We start from the raw sequence: 25,335 nt of genomic DNA, 5'->3' as shown, positions 1-25,335 counted from the left end.
TTCAGCGTGATTGTGGCTCCCTTGAGATTTTGTCTTCACTTTCTAGAGAAGTGTACCTGTCCTGCTCCTGCAGGACACACCACATGGTCTTATCACTTCTCCGCAAATGGTTCATTATTCACTGCCTGATTTATTCCTAGATGCCTCCTTAGTTCATGAGCAAATCACCTAAGACTATGAATGTCTCCAAGGAAAAGAACAAAGAAGTGAAGCCGGGAGTTTGGCAGACTCCACGTAAATAAAAGTAAAAAGAACACAATACGTGCTTCGTGGTCACATCCGCTGTCGTAGCTGCAATGTGCTATTTGGCACAGTCTGCACGTTTGTCTTCAGACTCGCGCTCCATGATACGGGTGTCATCCACGCAGCAAAACAAGTGTGTGCTGATTCTGCCCCTATTTACAATAGGACCTTAGTCCTCACGCATTTTTTCTTTTGATAGGAGATTTCAAATCCATATACACTGCAAGGGCAGACAGGCAACCTAGAGGAGTGCAGCAGGTCCTTCATAAGACAAGGTGCTTGGTGGAAACCGTGGCATGACCACAGCAGAGAGCAGTATTGACCTCCTGTCAGGTGTTTCTATGTGGAAACGGGGGTCAAGCGCTTTTCCTGAAAAGTGAGTCTCCTTTCATTGATCCTTCCAAATGCCAAAATCTTCACTCATTCATTTAAAAAGTATTTATTCAGCATTTATTACGTGGCGACACTGTTAAAGGTGGTGGGGTAACAGCGGAGAGCAACACACACAAAACTCTCTGCACTAAGGGAGCCGCCACCCTAGTGGAGGTTCTCAACAAAATCACTGATGTGTTTACTTTTTAATATTTTTCTAGACATTTGTCCACTGGTTTGTACACTATATTTCTCCCTGTGCTTTATTTATAGGAACGAGACTGAGCTTTGGAGCTTTTCTTTAGGTGCAGGTATCTGTGATTCAAATGGGGACACGGTCCCCTAAAAGACAGTTCCTTACTCCACAATCTGAGAGCCCCACCAAAGCTGCCTAGTTTGGAGAGGGAGCTAGGGGGCTGGCTCACTGAAGAAAGAGAGCATGAAAATAAATCATCAGTTACTCACTTGAGGTGACAACTAGACAGAAATTTGGGCTCCTACACTCAAAACAACTCAAGAAACTAACAAGTGAATTTAACAGGGACGTGACATATAAGGTCAGTGTACTCAAATTAACTGTATTTGGTATACTAGCAACAAACTACGACATAATTAAGTTTAAATGAGAGCAATTCTATTTACAAAGGCATCAAGAACGCAAGATGCTCAGGGAAAAAATACAAAACTGTGGCAGAACTCTGCCTGCAAAGCTGCACCGTTGCAGAAGGACAAATCAGGGAAGATCTAAAGGAATGGAGACACACCCCTTCGTGGACCGGCGCGCTCAGTATCGCTAAGATGCCCATTCTCCGTCAATCAGTCTAAAGATTCAATGCAATCGCAATCAAAATCCCAGTACGCTGATTAGTGGATGCTTAGAAGCTGATTTTAACATTTGTATGGAATTTCCAAACCCATCTTGAAGACTGAAATGAAGAAAGATACAGAGGGATTTTGAAGGAAAAAGTGACAGAGAAAATACACAGAGAATATCTATAATAGATCTCCAAAGAAGAAAAACAAAGCTATGAAACACAATGAATACTAAGAATTGAAATTCAAATAAAAGCTCACTTGTACACACCTGGAAAAAGCAGCCCACAGCGCTCAAAATTGAGACACAATGTTATAAAACTATTGGATTTTTTAAAAAAGAGAAACTCAATGAAGATCTAGACAAAAAATCCATGTCAGTTATAAGGAAAGGGGAAGTGGATTGTGTTCACACTTTTTGATGGCAATACTTTATGCTAGAAGGTAATGGACTAACTTTTAAAGACACTTAAGAAAGGAAATATGAGCCAAGGATTTTCTATCTAGCCCAACTGAACTCCAGCTATAAAGGCCACAAAAAACTCCTGTGAACACGAAGGACCTCAGTGAATGTTCTCCCCGTGGGCCTGTCCTGAGGAATTTACTCGTGAACGAGCTCCAACCAACCAAAATGACTGAAGATACTGGAGGGACATCTACACGAGGACTAGCAGAGGGCGTTCTATATACACACATGCACATGTATGGATGCACATCTAATATGCATCCATATTATTCATAGAACTAACATTGAGTGTGGAACATGAGAGAGGCAATGTGATGTGTAATGGCCATGTACTGACCATGCAGATGTAGGACAATTACCAAAAAATGGAGGGAAAGGAGAGAGAATACATAATATAGAAAATATTGCTGATTGCCTACGGGTATTAAATAGGAACTCAAATCTGATGCGGCAGGACAGGGAGGACTAAGAAGTAAGTAGGTAATTCTAATGTTTCTGAAAGAAGAGAATCAACTGACGATAGCCAAAAAATCAGACTCCTCGGGTATTATATAAAGACATTTATACGAAGGTAGCTGTTAGTACAAGATACAAATCTTCCTGAGTACCAAAATACACATTGAGAGAGAGAGAGAGAAACAGAGAGGGAATAAAACAAATAGTGAAAGATTAGTTACAGAGATACGGAGATAGAGACATAACTGTTTAACATACATATTATATATAAAACATAATTCACTACATGTTATATATCACTATTATTATATATGACTATTTATTATATTACATAGGTATATCACTATATTTATAATAAAACGACACAACTGAAGCCAAACATATTGATCAATGGTTACACCAACACATGTAAGAGTCTCAACTCACAGGTAAAAAGAAAGAGATTTGCAGATTGACTGAAAAGTAAACACCCACTACTATGCCGTAGACACAAGATACAGCTAAAACAACCAGCCTCAGAGCGCTAAAAGTAAGGGAATAGAGGAGGTTATATCACAGAATATGCAAATAAAAGAAAGCAGGGGTCCCGATTTTGTTATCAAACAAGTTGGAGTCACACAAAAAGCGTCACAGGAGACAACGTGGGACGCTTTCTCATGGTAAAGGCTCAGTGAAAATATAACTACACAGCTGAACTTCAGAAACAGAGACCACAGGTGATGCGAGAATAGAAGAGAAAGAGACCAGCAACTGAAGACTTTAACACACTTTGCATTTAAGGTGAGAAGATGAGGAGAAAAATTAATAAGAATATGAAAGAACTAAACAAAATCAACAAGGTAGATCTTGTAGATACACATTGAACTCTCAATCCTCAGAATAACAAAAATACTTCTTGTTTTCAAGGCACAATATTATTTTAATAGTGAACGCCTGGAAACAACCCAAATGTCCATCTACAGGAGGCTGGCTAAATAAGCTGTATGATGTCCGCAGAATGGACTCCATTGTGGCTGAGAATGGAATGAAGGATATCTGAACATACCACTGTGAGCTGAGCTCTGGGATCAATTGTTAAGTGGAGAAAAGCCAGTTGGAACAAAGTGCGCAGTATACAACCATTTATCTAAGAAACAAAGGTGATACAAGTATGAAACCCAAATATATTTATATTTAAAATAGCAATGGGAAGGAAAATGTTAAATTATAAATATGGCCGTCTATGGGGGAGGGAGGGCCTACAAGGAAGGAACAGGAATAGGAGAATTCCTTAAACGTGGTCCCCTTCAGAGAATTTACTTTGGAAACAAAGATATTTGGCACAATTCCGAAATATAATTTAAAAAGAGATTTCTAGGAATAAAAAGGAAACACTGATGGCGTCCTCCGCTCCACGCATGATGATAACAACATGTGGTTCAAGTGTCCACTCAGGTGTTGACCATCCAGCTGGAGACGGACAGGCAAGCGGGTTTAGGTTAGAACCGGACGTGTGAAGTCTGAGACTTCCACAATGTGATAGCAAGCATAAAGGGGGAGGAGCGGAGGTTTAGCAAAATGTGTGTCGAGGAAAACATGGGAGAAGGAGACATCCGGGCTGGAACTTAAAGGAATGGTAAGAAACTGCTGAGAAGAAGTAGGAGAAGAAGCATTCTAACAGGATAAAACAGCGCAACCGAAGGTGTGGAACTGGTACTGCTTACCCTTCACAGACTGACAGGATCTAACAACTTAACGCACTTCTGTGTGACTCTAAGAGAATAATGAGCAACTCACTGTTCTTTGAGAGGAAAGACCAAGGCAATAACTACAGAGCATTCAGCAGAATGTCTGGCACGTGGCAGCACTCCCAAACAGTAGCTGTTTATATTATCTCACTTTTCACCGCAAGTACATACGACTCATACACATAACGCTCATTGTGGACCCTAATACTTTGACGCTTTGAATATTTGCCAAAATCGTGCCTCTTAATATATCTTATTTACGTGCCTACAGGACAAAGAGTGAGGCTTATCTGTTTATATCCTCTTTATCTAAGCAGAGTGACTTGAATTCAAATTACTGAAAGGGTAAAGAGAAAGGCTTTAAATGAAACCTTCCACATAATGCAGAAGGCATTGCATCTGTTGGCCCACCAGCAGGTACGTCAACGCACTCGCCTTTAGCCTACTGTGTGTGAAGATTCCTGGGGAGGAAGTTTGTCTTTGTAAGGAAAAGTCTGCCCATTGGAAGGAGTGATTAAAAACTAACTCTTGAGGAGCATCATTACAGTGAGATTGGGACGACTCTGTAACCTCCTGACCCCCCAGTCACCCAGGAAACACATCCGAGTCTCCCCTCATTGTACGAGAGTATAAAGGCCACCAGGCCCCCAGACCACAGATCCCCCATCATGCACAAGTAACCCCAATGGTGAGTCTTTCCCCCTGTTTCCTTCTCAGCGCTCCACCGGACAGCAGCAGGCATTTTTCTCCTTTGACATATAAAGAGATTTGGCCTTGTGATAACCACCCTCAAAATATTATCTAGAATCATGCAAAGAAAAGGAAAAGGTGACACATGTAAAATCTCTGTAATAGAATATCGTATGATATTCCCAACTTGGAAGACACATAGGCAGAGGAAGAAACATGAAAGTGGTGTCACCTGGCTTAACACGATCAATGAATCGCTGCAGAAGAAGGAAATGATGCTTTTCTTAGAAATTCTGGCATGTTTAACCTAATAAGCACAATTATTAACTCAGTAATATTAATTAACTCCCCAGCAGGAAAAACAACAAGGAAAGCCTGCTACTCATGGTAACATCAGCTACTCAGCGGAGTATAAAAGGGGAGCGGGATGGGAGACTCTCAAACTCAGGAAACCACTCTTGTGAAACCCACTCCTACCCACTTGTGGAACCCCAAGCCTTCCACTGACACCATGGTCAGCTCCTGTTGTGGCTCCGTCTGCTCTGACCAGGGCTGTGGCCAGGAGACCTGCTGCCGCCCCAGCTGTTGTCAGATCACGTGCTGCAGAACCACCTGCCTCCGCCCCAGCTGCAGTGTGTCCAGCTTCTGCAGGCCCCAGTGCTGCATCTCCAGCTGCTGCCAGCCCTCTTGCTCCAGTTCTAGCTGCTGCCGCCCCAGCTGCAGTGTGTCCAGCTGCTGCCGCCCCAGCTGTGATGTGTCCAGCTGCTGCCGGCCCCAGTGCTGCATCTCCAGCTGCTGCCGCCCCAGCTGTGATGTGTCCAGCTGCTGCCAGCCCCAGTGCTGCATCTCCAGCTGCTGCCAGCCCTCTTGCTCCAGTTCTAGCTGCTGCCGCCCCAGCTGCAGTGTGTCCAGCTGCTGCCGCCCCAGCTGTGATGTGTCCAGCTGCTGCCAGCCCCAGTGCTGCATCTCCAGCTGCTGCCAGCCCTCTTGCTCCAGTTCTAGCTGCTGCGGCTCCAGCTGCTGCCGCCCCTCCTGCTGTCTGCGCCCAGTCTGTGGCCGGGTCTCCTGCCACACCACTTGCTACCGCCCCACCTGTGTCATCTCCACCTGCCCCCGCCCTGTGTGCTGCCCCTCCTCTTGCTGCTGAATCTCTGCCCTGTGACCACCATCTGTCTACCTCTGTTCTCACAGATATAGACCCTACTGTTATGCTGACCTTTAGGAAACAGGGAGTGTGGTTGAGGTCACTTGACTGAACTGGGCCTCAGGATTCCATTGGGGAACCGGGTCACGCTGTTGCAGGAGACAGATGTGGTCCCGAGCACTTACGCTTAACAGAGTTTACCCTTCAACCTGACCAGTGGTGAAATCATTCTCCTGACTTCTTTTTTCTAGGGCTTTTCTGTACCCTGATATATTTCTGTAACAAAATAAAGTTACTTCTCCCTGCATTAAAAATTCAGCGTGATTGTGGCTCCCTTGAGATTTTGTCTTCACTTTCTAGAGAAGTGTACCTGTCCTGCTCCTGCAGGACACACCACATGGTCTTATCACTTCTCCGCAAATGGTTCATTATTCACTGCCTGATTTATTCCTAGATGCCTCCTTAGTTCATGAGCAAATCACCTAAGACTATGAATGTCTCCAAGGAAAAGAACAAAGAAGTGAAGCCGGGAGTTTGGCAGACTCCACGTAAATAAAAGTAAAAAGAACACAATACGTGCTTCGTGGTCACATCCGCTGTCGTAGCTGCAATGTGCTATTTGGCACAGTCTGCACGTTTGTCTTCAGACTCGCGCTCCATGATACGGGTGTCATCCACGCAGCAAAACAAGTGTGTGCTGATTCTGCCCCTATTTACAATAGGACCTTAGTCCTCACGCATTTTTTCTTTTGATAGGAGATTTCAAATCCATATACACTGCAAGGGCAGACAGGCAACCTAGAGGAGTGCAGCAGGTCCTTCATAAGACAAGGTGCTTGGTGGAAACCGTGGCATGACCACAGCAGAGAGCAGTATTGACCTCCTGTCAGGTGTTTCTATGTGGAAACGGGGGTCAAGCGTTTTTCCTGAAAAGTGAGTCTCCTTTCATTGATCCTTCCAAATGCCAAAATCTTCACTCATTCATTTAAAAAGTATTTATTCAGCATTTATTACGTGGCGACACTGTTAAAGGTGGTGGGGTAACAGCGGAGAGCAACACACACAAAACTCTCTGCACTAAGGGAGCCGCCACCCTAGTGGAGGTTCTCAACAAAATCACTGATGTGTTTACTTTTTAATATTTTTCTAGACATTTGTCCACTGGTTTGTACACTATATTTCTCCCTGTGCTTTATTTATAGGAACGAGACTGAGCTTTGGAGCTTTTCTTTAGGTGCAGGTATCTGTGATTCAAATGGGGACACGGTCCCCTAAAAGACAGTTCCTTACTCCACAATCTGAGAGCCCCACCAAAGCTGCCTAGTTTGGAGAGGGAGCTAGGGGGCTGGCTCACTGAAGAAAGAGAGCATGAAAATAAATCATCAGTTACTCACTTGAGGTGACAACTAGACAGAAATTTGGGCTCCTACACTCAAAACAACTCAAGAAACTAACAAGTGAATTTAACAGGGACGTGACATACAAGGTCAGTGTACTCAAATTAACTGTATTTGGTATACTAGCAACAAACTACGACATAATTAAGTTTAAATGAGAGCAATTCTATTTACAAAGGCATCAAGAACGCAAGATGCTCAGGGAAAAAATACAAAACTGTGGCAGAACTCTGCCTGCAAAGCTGCACCGTTGCAGAAGGACAAATCAGGGAAGATCTAAAGGAATGGAGACACACCCCTTCGTGGACCGGCGCGCTCAGTATCGCTAAGATGCCCATTCTCCGTCAATCAGTCTAAAGATTCAATGCAATCGCAATCAAAATCCCAGTACGCTGATTAGTGGATGCTTAGAAGCTGATTTTAACATTTGTATGGAATTTCCAAACCCATCTTGAAGACTGAAATGAAGAAAGATACAGAGGGATTTTGAAGGAAAAAGTGACAGAGAAAATACACAGAGAATATCTATAATAGATCTCCAAAGAAGAAAAACAAAGCTATGAAACACAATGAATACTAAGAATTGAAATTCAAATAAAAGCTCACTTGTACACACCTGGAAAAAGCAGCCCACAGCGCTCAAAATTGAGACACAATGTTATAAAACTATTGGATTTTTTAAAAAAGAGAAACTCAATGAAGATCTAGACAAAAAATCCATGTCAGTTATAAGGAAAGGGGAAGTGGATTGTGTTCACACTTTTTGATGGCAATACTTTATGCTAGAAGGTAATGGACTAACTTTTAAAGACACTTAAGAAAGGAAATATGAGCCAAGGATTTTCTATCTAGCCCAACTGAACTCCAGCTATAAAGGCCACAAAAAACTCCTGTGAACACGAAGGACCTCAGTGAATGTTCTCCCCGTGGGCCTGTCCTGAGGAATTTACTCGTGAACGAGCTCCAACCAACCAAAATGACTGAAGATACTGGAGGGACATCTACACGAGGACTAGCAGAGGGCGTTCTATATACACACATGCACATGTATGGATGCACATCTAATATGCATCCATATTATTCATAGAACTAACATTGAGTGTGGAACATGAGAGAGGCAATGTGATGTGTAATGGCCATGTACTGACCATGCAGATGTAGGACAATTACCAAAAAATGGAGGGAAAGGAGAGAGAGTACATAAAGTAGAAAATATTGCTGATTGCCTACGGGTATTAAATAGGAACTCAAATCTGATGCGGCAGGACAGGGAGGACTAAGAAGTAAGTAGGTAATTCTAATGTTTCTGAAAGAAGAGAATCAACTGACGATAGCCAAAAAATCAGACTCCTCGGGTATTATATAAAGACATTTCTACGAAGGTAGCTGTTAGTACAAGATACAAATCTTCCTGAGTACCAAAATACACATTGAGAGAGAGAGAGAGAAACAGAGAGGGAATAAAACAAATAGTGAAAGATTAGTTACAGAGATACGGAGATAGAGACATAACTGTTTAACATACATATTATATATAAAACATAATTCACTACATGTTATATATCACTATTATTATATATGACTATTTATTATATTACATAGGTATATCACTATATTTATAATAAAACGACACAACTGAAGCCAAACATATTGATCAATGGTTACACCAACACATGTAAGAGTCTCAACTCACAGGTAAAAAGAAAGAGATTTGCAGATTGACTGAAAAGTAAACACCCACTACTATGCCGTAGACACAAGATACAGCTAAAACAACCAGCCTCAGAGCGCTAAAAGTAAGGGAATAGAGGAGGTTATATCACAGAATATGCAAATAAAAGAAAGCAGGGGTCCCGATTTTGTTATCAAACAAGTTGGAGTCACACAAAAAGCGTCACAGGAGACAACGTGGGACGCTTTCTCATGGTAAAGGCTCAGTGAAAATATAACTACACAGCTGAACTTCAGAAACAGAGACCACAGGTGATGCGAGAATAGAAGAGAAAGAGACCAGCAACTGAAGACTTTAACACACTTTGCATTTAAGGTGAGAAGATGAGGAGAAAAATTAATAAGAATATGAAAGAACTAAACAAAATCAACAAGGTAGATCTTGTAGATACACATTGAACTCTCAATCCTCAGAATAACAAAAATACTTCTTGTTTTCAAGGCACAATATTATTTTAATAGTGAACGCCTGGAAACAACCCAAATGTCCATCTACAGGAGGCTGGCTAAATAAGCTGTATGATGTCCGCAGAATGGACTCCATTGTGGCTGAGAATGGAATGAAGGATATCTGAACATACCACTGTGAGCTGAGCTCTGGGATCAATTGTTAAGTGGAGAAAAGCCAGTTGGAACAAAGTGCGCAGTATACAACCATTTATCTAAGAAACAAAGGTGATACAAGTATGAAACCCAAATATATTTATATTTAAAATAGCAATGGGAAGGAAAATGTTAAATTATAAATATGGCCGTCTATGGGGGAGGGAGGGCCTACAAGGAAGGAACAGGAATAGGAGAATTCCTTAAACGTGGTCCCCTTCAGAGAATTTACTTTGGAAACAAAGATATTTGGCACAATTCCGAAATATAATTTAAAAAGAGATTTCTAGGAATAAAAAGGAAACACTGATGGCGTCCTCCGCTCCACGCATGATGATAACAACATGTGGTTCAAGTGTCCACTCAGGTGTTGACCATCCAGCTGGAGACGGACAGGCAAGCGGGTTTAGGTTAGAACCGGACGTGTGAAGTCTGAGACTTCCACAATGTGATAGCAAGCATAAAGGGGGAGGAGCGGAGGTTTAGCAAAATGTGTGTCGAGGAAAACATGGGAGAAGGAGACATCCGGGCTGGAACTTAAAGGAATGGTAAGAAACTGCTGAGAAGAAGTAGGAGAAGAAGCATTCTAACAGGATAAAACAGCGCAACCGAAGGTGTGGAACTGGTACTGCTTACCCTTCACAGACTGACAGGATCTAACAACTTAACGCACTTCTGTGTGACTCTAAGAGAATAATGAGCAACTCACTGTTCTTTGAGAGGAAAGACCAAGGCAATAACTACAGAGCATTCAGCAGAATGTCTGGCACGTGGCAGCACTCCCAAACAGTAGCTGTTTATATTATCTCACTTTTCACCGCAAGTACATACGACTCATACACATAACGCTCATTGTGGACCCTAATACTTTGACGCTTTGAATATTTGCCAAAATCGTGCCTCTTAATATATCTTATTTACGTGCCTACAGGACAAAGAGTGAGGCTTATCTGTTTATATCCTCTTTATCTAAGCAGAGTGACTTGAATTCAAATTACTGAAAGGGTAAAGAGAAAGGCTTTAAATGAAACCTTCCACATAATGCAGAAGGCATTGCATCTGTTGGCCCACCAGCAGGTACGTCAACGCACTCGCCTTTAGCCTACTGTGTGTGAAGATTCCTGGGGAGGAAGTTTGTCTTTGTAAGGAAAAGTCTGCCCATTGGAAGGAGTGATTAAAAACTAACTCTTGAGGAGCATCATTACAGTGAGATTGGGACGACTCTGTAACCTCCTGACCCCCCAGTCACCCAGGAAACACATCCGAGTCTCCCCTCATTGTACGAGAGTATAAAGGCCACCAGGCCCCCAGACCACAGATCCCCCATCATGCACAAGTAACCCCAATGGTGAGTCTTTCCCCCTGTTTCCTTCTCAGCGCTCCACCGGACAGCAGCAGGCATTTTTCTCCTTTGACATATAAAGAGATTTGGCCTTGTGATAACCACCCTCAAAATATTATCTAGAATCATGCAAAGAAAAGGAAAAGGTGACACATGTAAAATCTCTGTAATAGAATATCGTATGATATTCCCAACTTGGAAGACACATAGGCAGAGGAAGAAACATGAAAGTGGTGTCACCTGGCTTAACACGATCAATGAATCGCTGCAGAAGAAGGAAATGATGCTTTTCTTAGAAATTCTGGCATGTTTAACCTAATAAGCACAATTATTAACTCAGTAATATTAATTAACTCCCCAGCAGGAAAAACAACAAGGAAAGCCTGCTACTCATGGTAACATCAGCTACTCAGCGGAGTATAAAAGGGGAGCGGGATGGGAGACTCTCAAACTCAGGAAACCACTCTTGTGAAACCCACTCCTACCCACTTGTGGAACCCCAAGCCTTCCACTGACACCATGGTCAGCTCCTGTTGTGGCTCCGTCTGCTCTGACCAGGGCTGTGGCCAGGAGACCTGCTGCCGCCCCAGCTGTTGTCAGATCACGTGCTGCAGAACCACCTGCCTCCGCCCCAGCTGCAGTGTGTCCAGCTTCTGCAGGCCCCAGTGCTGCATCTCCAGCTGCTGCCAGCCCTCTTGCTCCAGTTCTAGCTGCTGCCGCCCCAGCTGCAGTGTGTCCAGCTGCTGCCGCCCCAGCTGTGATGTGTCCAGCTGCTGCCGGCCCCAGTGCTGCATCTCCAGCTGCTGCCGCCCCAGCTGTGATGTGTCCAGCTGCTGCCAGCCCCAGTGCTGCATCTCCAGCTGCTGCCAGCCCTCTTGCTCCAGTTCTAGCTGCTGCCGCCCCAGCTGCAGTGTGTCCAGCTGCTGCCGCCCCAGCTGTGATGTGTCCAGCTGCTGCAGGCCCCAGTGCTGCATCTCCAGCTGCTGCCGCCCCAGCTGTGATGTGTCCAGCTGCTGCCAGCCCCAGTGCTGCATCTCCAGCTGCTGCCAGCCCTCTTGCTCCAGTTCTAGCTGCTGCGGCTCCAGCTGCTGCCGCCCCTCCTGCTGTCTGCGCCCAGTCTGTGGCCGGGTCTCCTGCCACACCACTTGCTACCGCCCCACCTGTGTCATCTCCACCTGCCCCCGCCCTGTGTGCTGCCCCTCCTCTTGCTGCTGAATCTCTGCCCTGTGACCACCATCTGTCTACCTCTGTTCTCACAGATATAGACCCTACTGTTATGCTGACCTTTAGGAAACAGGGAGTGTGGTTGAGGTCACTTGACTGAACTGGGCCTCAGGATTCCATTGGGGAACCGGGTCACGCTGTTGCAGGAGACAGATGTGGTCCCGAGCACTTACGCTTAACAGAGTTTACCCTTCAACCTGACCAGTGGTGAAATCATTCTCCTGACTTCTTTTTTCTAGGGCTTTTCTGTACCCTGATATATTTCTGTAACAAAATAAAGTTACTTCTCCCTGCATTAAAAATTCAGCGTGATTGTGGCTCCCTTGAGATTTTGTCTTCACTTTCTAGAGAAGTGTACCTGTCCTGCTCCTGCAGGACACACCACATGGTCTTATCACTTCTCCGCAAATGGTTCATTATTCACTGCCTGATTTATTCCTAGATGCCTCCTTAGTTCATGAGCAAATCACCTAAGACTATGAATGTCTCCAAGGAAAAGAACAAAGAAGTGAAGCCGGGAGTTTGGCGGACTCCACGTAAATAAAAGTAAAAAGAACACAATACGTGCTTCGTGGTCACATCCGCTGTCGTAGCTGCAATGTGCTATTTGGCACAGTCTGCACGTTTGTCTTCAGACTCGCGCTCCATGATACGGGTGTCATCCACGCAGCAAAACAAGTGTGTGCTGATTCTGCCCCTATTTACAATAGGACCTTAGTCCTCACGCATTTTTTCTTTTGATAGGAGATTTCAAATCCATATACACTGCAAGGGCAGACAGGCAACCTAGAGGAGTGCAGCAGGTCCTTCATAAGACAAGGTGCTTGGTGGAAACCGTGGCATGACCACAGCAGAGAGCAGTATTGACCTCCTGTCAGGTGTTTCTATGTGGAAACGGGGGTCAAGCGCTTTTCCTGAAAAGTGAGTCTCCTTTCATTGATCCTTCCAAATGCCAAAATCTTCACTCATTCATTTAAAAAGTATTTATTCAGCATTTATTACGTGGCGACACTGTTAAAGGTGGTGGGGTAACAGCGGAGAGCAACACACACAAAACTCTCTGCACTAAGGGAGCCGCCACCCTAGTGGAGGTTCTCAACAAAATCACTGATGTGTTTACTTTTTAATATTTTTCTAGACATTTGTCCACTGGTTTGTACACTATATTTCTCCCTGTGCTTTATTTATAGGAACGAGACTGAGCTTTGGAGCTTTTCTTTAGGTGCAGGTATCTGTGATTCAAATGGGGACACGGTCCCCTAAAAGACAGTTCCTTACTCCACAATCTGAGAGCCCCACCAAAGCTGCCTAGTTTGGAGAGGGAGCTAGGGGGCTGGCTCACTGAAGAAAGAGAGCATGAAAATAAATCATCAGTTACTCACTTGAGGTGACAACTAGACAGAAATTTGGGCTCCTACACTCAAAACAACTCAAGAAACTAACAAGTGAATTTAACAGGGACGTGACATATAAGGTCAGTGTACTCAAATTAACTGTATTTGGTATACTAGCAACAAACTACGACATAATTAAGTTTAAATGAGAGCAATTCTATTTACAAAGGCATCAAGAACGCAAGATGCTCAGGGAAAAAATACAAAACTGTGGCAGAACTCTGCCTGCAAAGCTGCACCGTTGCAGAAGGACAAATCAGGGAAGATCTAAAGGAATGGAGACACACCCCTTCGTGGACCGGCGCGCTCAGTATCGCTAAGATGCCCATTCTCCGTCAATCAGTCTAAAGATTCAATGCAATCGCAATCAAAATCCCAGTACGCTGATTAGTGGATGCTTAGAAGCTGATTTTAACATTTGTATGGAATTTCCAAACCCATCTTGAAGACTGAAATGAAGAAAGATACAGAGGGATTTTGAAGGAAAAAGTGACAGAGAAAATACACAGAGAATATCTATAATAGATCTCCAAAGAAGAAAAACAAAGCTATGAAACACAATGAATACTAAGAATTGAAATTCAAATAAAAGCTCACTTGTACACACCTGGAAAAAGCAGCCCACAGCGCTCAAAATTGAGACACAATGTTATAAAACTATTGGATTTTTTAAAAAAGAGAAACTCAATGAAGATCTAGACAAAAAATCCATGTCAGTTATAAGGAAAGGGGAAGTGGATTGTGTTCACACTTTTTGATGGCAATACTTTATGCTAGAAGGTAATGGACTAACTTTTAAAGACACTTAAGAAAGGAAATATGAGCCAAGGATTTTCTATCTAGCCCAACTGAACTCCAGCTATAAAGGCCACAAAAAACTCCTGTGAACACGAAGGACCTCAGTGAATGTTCTCCCCGTGGGCCTGTCCTGAGGAATTTACTCGTGAACGAGCTCCAACCAACCAAAATGACTGAAGATACTGGAGGGACATCTACACGAGGACTAGCAGAGGGCGTTCTATATACACACATGCACATGTATGGATGCACATCTAATATGCATCCATATTATTCATAGAACTAACATTGAGTGTGGAACATGAGAGAGGCAATGTGATGTGTAATGGCCATGTACTGACCATGCAGATGTAGGACAATTACCAAAAAATGGAGGGAAAGGAGAGAGAGTACATAAAGTAGAAAATATTGCTGATTGCCTACGGGTATTAAATAGGAACTCAAATCTGATGCGGCAGGACAGGGAGGACTAAGAAGTAAGTAGGTAATTCTAATGTTTCTGAAAGAAGAGAATCAACTGACGATAGCCAAAAAATCAGACTCCTCGGGTATTATATAAAGACATTTATACGAAGGTAGCTGTTAGTACAAGATACAAATCTTCCTGAGTACCAAAATACACATTGAGAGAGAGAGAGAGAAACAGAGAGGGAATAAAACAAATAGTGAAAGATTAGTTACAGAGATACGGAGATAGAGACATAACTGTTTAACATACATATTATATATAAAACATAATTCACTACATGTTATATATCACTATTATTATATATGACTATTTATTATATTACATAGGTATATCACTATATTTATAATAAAACGACACAACTGAAGCCAAACATATTGATCAATGGTTACACCAACACATGTAAGAGTCTCAACTCACAGGTAAAAAGAAAGAGATTTGCAGATTGACTGAAAAGTAAACACCCACTACTATGCCGTAGACACAAGATACAGCTAAAACAACCAGCCTCAGAGCGCTAAAAGTAAGGGAATAGAGGAGGTTATATCACAGAATATGCAAATAAAAGAAAGCAGGGGTCCCGATTTTGTTATCAAACAAGTTGGAGTCACACAAAAAGCGTCACAGGAGACAACGTGGGACGCTTTCTCATGGTAAAGGCTCAGTGAAAATATAACTACACAGCTGAACTTCAGAAACAGAGACCACAGGTGATGCGAGAATAGAAGAGAAAGAGACCAGCAACTGAAGACTTTAACACACTTTGCATTTAAGGTGAGAAGATGAGGAGAAAAATTAATAAGAATATGAAAGAACTAAACAAAATCAACAAGGTAGATCTTGTAGATACACATTGAACTCTCAATCCTCAGAATAACAAAAATACTTCTTGTTTTCAAGGCACAATATTATTTTAATAGTGAACGCCTGGAAACAACCCAAATGTCCATCTACAGGAGGCTGGCTAAATAAGCTGTATGATGTCCGCAGAATGGACTCCATTGTGGCTGAGAATGGAATGAAGGATATCTGAACATACCACTGTGAGCTGAGCTCTGGGATCAATTGTTAAGTGGAGAAAAGCCAGTTGGAACAAAGTGCGCAGTATACAACCATTTATCTAAGAAACAAAGGTGATACAAGTATGAAACCCAAATATATTTATATTTAAAATAGCAATGGGAAGGAAAATGTTAAATTATAAATATGGCCGTCTATGGGGGAGGGAGGGCCTACAAGGAAGGAACAGGAATAGGAGAATTCCTTAAACGTGGTCCCCTTCAGAGAATTTACTTTGGAAACAAAGATATTTGGCACAATTCCGAAATATAATTTAAAAAGAGATTTCTAGGAATAAAAAGGAAACACTGATGGCGTCCTCCGCTCCACGCATGATGATAACAACATGTGGTTCAAGTGTCCACTCAGGTGTTGACCATCCAGCTGGAGACGGACAGGCAAGCGGGTTTAGGTTAGAACCGGACGTGTGAAGTCTGAGACTTCCACAATGTGATAGCAAGCATAAAGGGGGAGGAGCGGAGGTTTAGCAAAATGTGTGTCGAGGAAAACATGGGAGAAGGAGACATCCGGGCTGGAACTTAAAGGAATGGTAAGAAACTGCTGAGAAGAAGTAGGAGAAGAAGCATTCTAACAGGATAAAACAGCGCAACCGAAGGTGTGGAACTGGTACTGCTTACCCTTCACAGACTGACAGGATCTAACAACTTAACGCACTTCTGTGTGACTCTAAGAGAATAATGAGCAACTCACTGTTCTTTGAGAGGAAAGACCAAGGCAATAACTACAGAGCATTCAGCAGAATGTCTGGCACGTGGCAGCACTCCCAAACAGTAGCTGTTTATATTATCTCACTTTTCACCGCAAGTACATACGACTCATACACATAACGCTCATTGTGGACCCTAATACTTTGACGCTTTGAATATTTGCCAAAATCGTGCCTCTTAATATATCTTATTTACGTGCCTACAGGACAAAGAGTGAGGCTTATCTGTTTATATCCTCTTTATCTAAGCAGAGTGACTTGAATTCAAATTACTGAAAGGGTAAAGAGAAAGGCTTTAAATGAAACCTTCCACATAATGCAGAAGGCATTGCATCTGTTGGCCCACCAGCAGGTACGTCAACGCACTCGCCTTTAGCCTACTGTGTGTGAAGATTCCTGGGGAGGAAGTTTGTCTTTGTAAGGAAAAGTCTGCCCATTGGAAGGAGTGATTAAAAACTAACTCTTGAGGAGCATCATTACAGTGAGATTGGGACGACTCTGTAACCTCCTGACCCCCCAGTCACCCAGGAAACACATCCGAGTCTCCCCTCATTGTACGAGAGTATAAAGGCCACCAGGCCCCCAGACCACAGATCCCCCATCATGCACAAGTAACCCCAATGGTGAGTCTTTCCCCCTGTTTCCTTCTCAGCGCTCCACCGGACAGCAGCAGGCATTTTTCTCCTTTGACATATAAAGAGATTTGGCCTTGTGATAACCACCCTCAAAATATTATCTAGAATCATGCAAAGAAAAGGAAAAGGTGACACATGTAAAATCTCTGTAATAGAATATCGTATGATATTCCCAACTTGGAAGACACATAGGCAGAGGAAGAAACATGAAAGTGGTGTCACCTGGCTTAACACGATCAATGAATCGCTGCAGAAGAAGGAAATGATGCTTTTCTTAGAAATTCTGGCATGTTTAACCTAATAAGCACAATTATTAACTCAGTAATATTAATTAACTCCCCAGCAGGAAAAACAACAAGGAAAGCCTGCTACTCATGGTAACATCAGCTACTCAGCGGAGTATAAAAGGGGAGCGGGATGGGAGACTCTCAAACTCAGGAAACCACTCTTGTGAAACCCACTCCTACCCACTTGTGGAACCCCAAGCCTTCCACTGACACCATGGTCAGCTCCTGTTGTGGCTCCGTCTGCTCTGACCAGGGCTGTGGCCAGGAGACCTGCTGCCGCCCCAGCTGTTGTCAGATCACGTGCTGCAGAACCACCTGCCTCCGCCCCAGCTGCAGTGTGTCCAGCTTCTGCAGGCCCCAGTGCTGCATCTCCAGCTGCTGCCAGCCCTCTTGCTCCAGTTCTAGCTGCTGCCGCCCCAGCTGCAGTGTGTCCAGCTGCTGCCGCCCCAGCTGTGATGTGTCCAGCTGCTGCCGGCCCCAGTGCTGCATCTCCAGCTGCTGCCGCCCCAGCTGTGATGTGTCCAGCTGCTGCCAGCCCCAGTGCTGCATCTCCAGCTGCTGCCAGCCCTCTTGCTCCAGTTCTAGCTGCTGCCGCCCCAGCTGCAGTGTGTCCAGCTGCTGCCGCCCCAGCTGTGATGTGTCCAGCTGCTGCAGGCCCCAGTGCTGCATCTCCAGCTGCTGCCGCCCCAGCTGTGATGTGTCCAGCTGCTGCCAGCCCCAGTGCTGCATCTCCAGCTGCTGCCAGCCCTCTTGCTCCAGTTCTAGCTGCTGCGGCTCCAGCTGCTGCCGCCCCTCCTGCTGTCTGCGCCCAGTCTGTGGCCGGGTCTCCTGCCACACCACTTGCTACCGCCCCACCTGTGTCATCTCCACCTGCCCCCGCCCTGTGTGCTGCCCCTCCTCTTGCTGCTGAATCTCTGCCCTGTGACCACCATCTGTCTACCTCTGTTCTCACAGATATAGACCCTACTGTTATGCTGACCTTTAGGAAACAGGGAGTGTGGTTGAGGTCACTTGACTGAACTGGGCCTCAGGATTCCATTGGGGAACCGGGTCACGCTGTTGCAGGAGACAGATGTGGTCCCGAGCACTTACGCTTAACAGAGTTTACCCTTCAACCTGACCAGTGGTGAAATCATTCTCCTGACTTCTTTTTTCTAGGGCTTTTCTGTACCCTGATATATTTCTGTAACAAAATAAAGTTACTTCTCCCTGCATTAAAAATTCAGCGTGATTGTGGCTCCCTTGAGATTTTGTCTTCACTTTCTAGAGAAGTGTACCTGTCCTGCTCCTGCAGGACACACCACATGGTCTTATCACTTCTCCGCAAATGGTTCATTATTCACTGCCTGATTTATTCCTAGATGCCTCCTTAGTTCATGAGCAAATCACCTAAGACTATGAATGTCTCCAAGGAAAAGAACAAAGAAGTGAAGCCGGGAGTTTGGCGGACTCCACGTAAATAAAAGTAAAAAGAACACAATACGTGCTTCGTGGTCACATCCGCTGTCGTAGCTGCAATGTGCTATTTGGCACAGTCTGCACGTTTGTCTTCAGACTCGCGCTCCATGATACGGGTGTCATCCACGCAGCAAAACAAGTGTGTGCTGATTCTGCCCCTATTTACAATAGGACCTTAGTCCTCACGCATTTTTTCTTTTGATAGGAGATTTCAAATCCATATACACTGCAAGGGCAGACAGGCAACCTAGAGGAGTGCAGCAGGTCCTTCATAAGACAAGGTGCTTGGTGGAAACCGTGGCATGACCACAGCAGAGAGCAGTATTGACCTCCTGTCAGGTGTTTCTATGTGGAAACGGGGGTCAAGCGTTTTTCCTGAAAAGTGAGTCTCCTTTCATTGATCCTTCCAAATGCCAAAATCTTCACTCATTCATTTAAAAAGTATTTATTCAGCATTTATTACGTGGCGACACTGTTAAAGGTGGTGGGGTAACAGCGGAGAGCAACACACACAAAACTCTCTGCACTAAGGGAGCCGCCACCCTAGTGGAGGTTCTCAACAAAATCACTGATGTGTTTACTTTTTAATATTTTTCTAGACATTTGTCCACTGGTTTGTACACTATATTTCTCCCTGTGCTTTATTTATAGGAACGAGACTGAGCTTTGGAGCTTTTCTTTAGGTGCAGGTATCTGTGATTCAAATGGGGACACGGTCCCCTAAAAGACAGTTCCTTACTCCACAATCTGAGAGCCCCACCAAAGCTGCCTAGTTTGGAGAGGGAGCTAGGGGGCTGGCTCACTGAAGAAAGAGAGCATGAAAATAAATCATCAGTTACTCACTTGAGGTGACAACTAGACAGAAATTTGGGCTCCTACACTCAAAACAACTCAAGAAACTAACAAGTGAATTTAACAGGGACGTGACATACAAGGTCAGTGTACTCAAATTAACTGTATTTGGTATACTAGCAACAAACTACGACATAATTAAGTTTAAATGAGAGCAATTCTATTTACAAAGGCATCAAGAACGCAAGATGCTCAGGGAAAAAATACAAAACTGTGGCAGAACTCTGCCTGCAAAGCTGCACCGTTGCAGAAGGACAAATCAGGGAAGATCTAAAGGAATGGAGACACACCCCTTTGTGGACCGGCGCGCTCAGTATCGCTAAGATGCCCATTCTCCGTCAATCAGTCTAAAGATTCAATGCAATCGCAATCAAAATCCCAGTACGCTGATTAGTGGATGCTTAGAAGCTGATTTTAACATTTGTATGGAATTTCCAAACCCATCTTGAAGACTGAAATGAAGAAAGATACAGAGGGATTTTGAAGGAAAAAGTGACAGAGAAAATACACAGAGAATATCTATAATAGATCTCCAAAGAAGAAAAACAAAGCTATGAAACACAATGAATACTAAGAATTGAAATTCAAATAAAAGCTCACTTGTACACACCTGGAAAAAGCAGCCCACAGCGCTCAAAATTGAGACACAATGTTATAAAACTATTGGATTTTTTAAAAAAGAGAAACTCAATGAAGATCTAGACAAAAAATCCATGTCAGTTATAAGGAAAGGGGAAGTGGATTGTGTTCACACTTTTTGATGGCAATACTTTATGCTAGAAGGTAATGGACTAACTTTTAAAGACACTTAAGAAAGGAAATATGAGCCAAGGATTTTCTATCTAGCCCAACTGAACTCCAGCTATAAAGGCCACAAAAAACTCCTGTGAACACGAAGGACCTCAGTGAATGTTCTCCCCGTGGGCCTGTCCTGAGGAATTTACTCGTGAACGAGCTCCAACCAACCAAAATGACTGAAGATACTGGAGGGACATCTACACGAGGACTAGCAGAGGGCGTTCTATATACACACATGCACATGTATGGATGCACATCTAATATGCATCCATATTATTCATAGAACTAACATTGAGTGTGGAACATGAGAGAGGCAATGTGATGTGTAATGGCCATGTACTGACCATGCAGATGTAGGACAATTACCAAAAAATGGAGGGAAAGGAGAGAGAGTACATAAAGTAGAAAATATTGCTGATTGCCTACGGGTATTAAATAGGAACTCAAATCTGATGCGGCAGGACAGGGAGGACTAAGAAGTAAGTAGGTAATTCTAATGTTTCTGAAAGAAGAGAATCAACTGACGATAGCCAAAAAATCAGACTCCTCGGGTATTATATAAAGACATTTCTACGAAGGTAGCTGTTAGTACAAGATACAAATCTTCCTGAGTACCAAAATACACATTGAGAGAGAGAGAGAGAAACAGAGAGGGAATAAAACAAATAGTGAAAGATTAGTTACAGAGATACGGAGATAGAGACATAACTGTTTAACATACATATTATATATAAAACATAATTCACTACATGTTATATATCACTATTATTATATATGACTATTTATTATATTACATAGGTATATCACTATATTTATAATAAAACGACACAACTGAAGCCAAACATATTGATCAATGGTTACACCAACACATGTAAGAGTCTCAACTCACAGGTAAAAAGAAAGAGATTTGCAGATTGACTGAAAAGTAAACACCCACTACTATGCCGTAGACACAAGATACAGCTAAAACAACCAGCCTCAGAGCGCTAAAAGTAAGGGAATAGAGGAGGTTATATCACAGAATATGCAAATAAAAGAAAGCAGGGGTCCCGATTTTGTTATCAAACAAGTTGGAGTCACACAAAAAGCGTCACAGGAGACAACGTGGGACGCTTTCTCATGGTAAAGGCTCAGTGAAAATATAACTACACAGCTGAACTTCAGAAACAGAGACCACAGGTGATGCGAGAATAGAAGAGAAAGAGACCAGCAACTGAAGACTTTAACACACTTTGCATTTAAGGTGAGAAGATGAGGAGAAAAATTAATAAGAATATGAAAGAACTAAACAAAATCAACAAGGTAGATCTTGTAGATACACATTGAACTCTCAATCCTCAGAATAACAAAAATACTTCTTGTTTTCAAGGCACAATATTATTTTAATAGTGAACGCCTGGAAACAACCCAAATGTCCATCTACAGGAGGCTGGCTAAATAAGCTGTATGATGTCCGCAGAATGGACTCCATTGTGGCTGAGAATGGAATGAAGGATATCTGAACATACCACTGTGAGCTGAGCTCTGGGATCAATTGTTAAGTGGAGAAAAGCCAGTTGGAACAAAGTGCGCAGTATACAACCATTTATCTAAGAAACAAAGGTGATACAAGTATGAAACCCAAATATATTTATATTTAAAATAGCAACGGGAAGGAAAATGTTAAATTATAAATATGGCCGTCTATGGGGGAGGGAGGGCCTACAAGGAAGGAACAGGAATAGGAGAATTCCTTAAACGTGGTCCCCTTCAGAGAATTTACTTTGGAAACAAAGATATTTGGCACAATTCCGAAATATAATTTAAAAAGAGATTTCTAGGAATAAAAAGGAAACACTGATGGCGTCCTCCGCTCCACGCATGATGATAACAACATGTGGTTCAAGTGTCCACTCAGGTGTTGACCATCCAGCTGGAGACGGACAGGCAAGCGGGTTTAGGTTAGAACCGGACGTGTGAAGTCTGAGACTTCCACAATGTGATAGCAAGCATAAAGGGGGAGGAGCGGAGGTTTAGCAAAATGTGTGTCGAGGAAAACATGGGAGAAGGAGACATCCGGGCTGGAACTTAAAGGAATGGTAAGAAACTGCTGAGAAGAAGTAGGAGAAGAAGCATTCTAACAGGATAAAACAGCGCAACCGAAGGTGTGGAACTGGTACTGCTTACCCTTCACAGACTGACAGGATCTAACAACTTAACGCACTTCTGTGTGACTCTAAGAGAATAATGAGCAACTCACTGTTCTTTGAGAGGAAAGACCAAGGCAATAACTACAGAGCATTCAGCAGAATGTCTGGCACGTGGCAGCACTCCCAAACAGTAGCTGTTTATATTATCTCACTTTTCACCGCAAGTACATACGACTCATACACATAACGCTCATTGTGGACCCTAATACTTTGACGCTTTGAATATTTGCCAAAATCGTGCCTCTTAATATATCTTATTTACGTGCCTACAGGACAAAGAGTGAGGCTTATCTGTTTATATCCTCTTTATCTAAGCAGAGTGACTTGAATTCAAATTACTGAAAGGGTAAAGAGAAAGGCTTTAAATGAAACCTTCCACATAATGCAGAAGGCATTGCATCTGTTGGCCCACCAGCAGGTACGTCAACGCACTCGCCTTTAGCCTACTGTGTGTGAAGATTCCTGGGGAGGAAGTTTGTCTTTGTAAGGAAAAGTCTGCCCATTGGAAGGAGTGATTAAAAACTAACTCTTGAGGAGCATCATTACAGTGAGATTGGGACGACTCTGTAACCTCCTGACCCCCCAGTCACCCAGGAAACACATCCGAGTCTCCCCTCATTGTACGAGAGTATAAAGGCCACCAGGCCCCCAGACCACAGATCCCCCATCATGCACAAGTAACCCCAATGGTGAGTCTTTCCCCCTGTTTCCTTCTCAGCGCTCCACCGGACAGCAGCAGGCATTTTTCTCCTTTGACATATAAAGAGATTTGGCCTTGTGATAACCACCCTCAAAATATTATCTAGAATCATGCAAAGAAAAGGAAAAGGTGACACATGTAAAATCTCTGTAATAGAATATCGTATGATATTCCCAACTTGGAAGACACATAGGCAGAGGAAGAAACATGAAAGTGGTGTCACCTGGCTTAACACGATCAATGAATCGCTGCAGAAGAAGGAAATGATGCTTTTCTTAGAAATTCTGGCATGTTTAACCTAATAAGCACAATTATTAACTCAGTAATATTAATTAACTCCCCAGCAGGAAAAACAACAAGGAAAGCCTGCTACTCATGGTAACATCAGCTACTCAGCGGAGTATAAAAGGGGAGCGGGATGGGAGACTCTCAAACTCAGGAAACCACTCTTGTGAAACCCACTCCTACCCACTTGTGGAACCCCAAGCCTTCCACTGACACCATGGTCAGCTCCTGTTGTGGCTCCGTCTGCTCTGACCAGGGCTGTGGCCAGGAGACCTGCTGCCGCCCCAGCTGTTGTCAGATCACGTGCTGCAGAACCACCTGCCTCCGCCCCAGCTGCAGTGTGTCCAGCTTCTGCAGGCCCCAGTGCTGCATCTCCAGCTGCTGCCAGCCCTCTTGCTCCAGTTCTAGCTGCTGCCGCCCCAGCTGCAGTGTGTCCAGCTGCTGCCGCCCCAGCTGTGATGTGTCCAGCTGCTGCCGGCCCCAGTGCTGCATCTCCAGCTGCTGCCGCCCCAGCTGTGATGTGTCCAGCTGCTGCCAGCCCCAGTGCTGCATCTCCAGCTGCTGCCAGCCCTCTTGCTCCAGTTCTAGCTGCTGCCGCCCCAGCTGCAGTGTGTCCAGCTGCTGCCGCCCCAGCTGTGATGTGTCCAGCTGCTGCAGGCCCCAGTGCTGCATCTCCAGCTGCTGCCGCCCCAGCTGTGATGTGTCCAGCTGCTGCCAGCCCCAGTGCTGCATCTCCAGCTGCTGCCAGCCCTCTTGCTCCAGTTCTAGCTGCTGCGGCTCCAGCTGCTGCCGCCCCTCCTGCTGTCTGCGCCCAGTCTGTGGCCGGGTCTCCTGCCACACCACTTGCTACCGCCCCACCTGTGTCATCTCCACCTGCCCCCGCCCTGTGTGCTGCCCCTCCTCTTGCTGCTGAATCTCTGCCCTGTGACCACCATCTGTCTACCTCTGTTCTCACAGATATAGACCCTACTGTTATGCTGACCTTTAGGAAACAGGGAGTGTGGTTGAGGTCACTTGACTGAACTGGGCCTCAGGATTCCATTGGGGAACCGGGTCACGCTGTTGCAGGAGACAGATGTGGTCCCGAGCACTTACGCTTAACAGAGTTTACCCTTCAACCTGACCAGTGGTGAAATCATTCTCCTGACTTCTTTTTTCTAGGGCTTTTCTGTACCCTGATATATTTCTGTAACAAAATAAAGTTACTTCTCCCTGCATTAAAAATTCAGCGTGATTGTGGCTCCCTTGAGATTTTGTCTTCACTTTCTAGAGAAGTGTACCTGTCCTGCTCCTGCAGGACACACCACATGGTCTTATCACTTCTCCGCAAATGGTTCATTATTCACTGCCTGATTTATTCCTAGATGCCTCCTTAGTTCATGAGCAAATCACCTAAGACTATGAATGTCTCCAAGGAAAAGAACAAAGAAGTGAAGCCGGGAGTTTGGCGGACTCCACGTAAATAAAAGTAAAAAGAAC

General features: G+C 44.0%; 4 protein-coding genes across 4 annotated transcripts; all 4 read left to right on the top strand.

The window, feature by feature from the left end:
* Positions 1–5,222: 5,222 nt before the first annotated feature.
* LOC123276037 (keratin-associated protein 4-6-like) lies at positions 5,223–6,225 on the top strand. Its single transcript, XM_044744832.2, has one exon. It carries the CDS (start codon positions 5,279–5,281, stop codon positions 5,912–5,914), a length of 636 nt encoding a protein of 211 aa, XP_044600767.2. The 5' UTR covers positions 5,223–5,278; the 3' UTR covers positions 5,915–6,225.
* Positions 6,226–11,447: 5,222 nt separating this feature from the next.
* LOC123276305 (keratin-associated protein 4-6-like) lies at positions 11,448–12,510 on the top strand. The gene has a single exon (XM_044745755.2). The coding sequence runs from the start codon at positions 11,504–11,506 to the stop codon at positions 12,197–12,199; it is 696 nt and encodes a 231-aa protein (XP_044601690.2). The 5' UTR covers positions 11,448–11,503; the 3' UTR covers positions 12,200–12,510.
* A 5,222-nt stretch (positions 12,511–17,732) lies between these two features.
* LOC123276039 (keratin-associated protein 4-6-like) lies at positions 17,733–18,795 on the top strand. The gene has a single exon (XM_044744836.2). The coding sequence runs from the start codon at positions 17,789–17,791 to the stop codon at positions 18,482–18,484; it is 696 nt and encodes a 231-aa protein (XP_044600771.2). The 5' UTR covers positions 17,733–17,788; the 3' UTR covers positions 18,485–18,795.
* A 5,222-nt stretch (positions 18,796–24,017) lies between these two features.
* Positions 24,018–25,080, top strand: LOC139039984 (keratin-associated protein 4-6-like). Its single transcript, XM_070482166.1, has one exon. It carries the CDS (start codon positions 24,074–24,076, stop codon positions 24,767–24,769), a length of 696 nt encoding a protein of 231 aa, XP_070338267.1. The 5' UTR covers positions 24,018–24,073; the 3' UTR covers positions 24,770–25,080.
* The last annotated feature ends 255 nt before the right edge of the window (positions 25,081–25,335 follow it).

Source organism: Equus asinus, chromosome 13 (genome assembly GCF_041296235.1).
Source record: "Equus asinus isolate D_3611 breed Donkey chromosome 13, EquAss-T2T_v2, whole genome shotgun sequence".
NCBI classification, from domain to species: Eukaryota; Metazoa; Chordata; class Mammalia; order Perissodactyla; family Equidae; genus Equus; species Equus asinus.
Note: the sequence above shows the minus strand (reverse complement) of the source record. Positions and strands in the feature narration are given on the sequence as shown.

Excerpts from the sequence above, each read along its gene's own strand:
- LOC123276037 (XM_044744832.2), top strand. The coding sequence starts at position 5,279 with ATGGTCAGCTCCTGTTGTGGCTCCGTCTGCTCTGACCAGGGCTGTGGC.
- LOC123276305 (XM_044745755.2), top strand. The coding sequence starts at position 11,504 with ATGGTCAGCTCCTGTTGTGGCTCCGTCTGCTCTGACCAGGGCTGTGGC.
- LOC123276039 (XM_044744836.2), top strand. The coding sequence starts at position 17,789 with ATGGTCAGCTCCTGTTGTGGCTCCGTCTGCTCTGACCAGGGCTGTGGC.
- LOC139039984 (XM_070482166.1), top strand. The coding sequence starts at position 24,074 with ATGGTCAGCTCCTGTTGTGGCTCCGTCTGCTCTGACCAGGGCTGTGGC.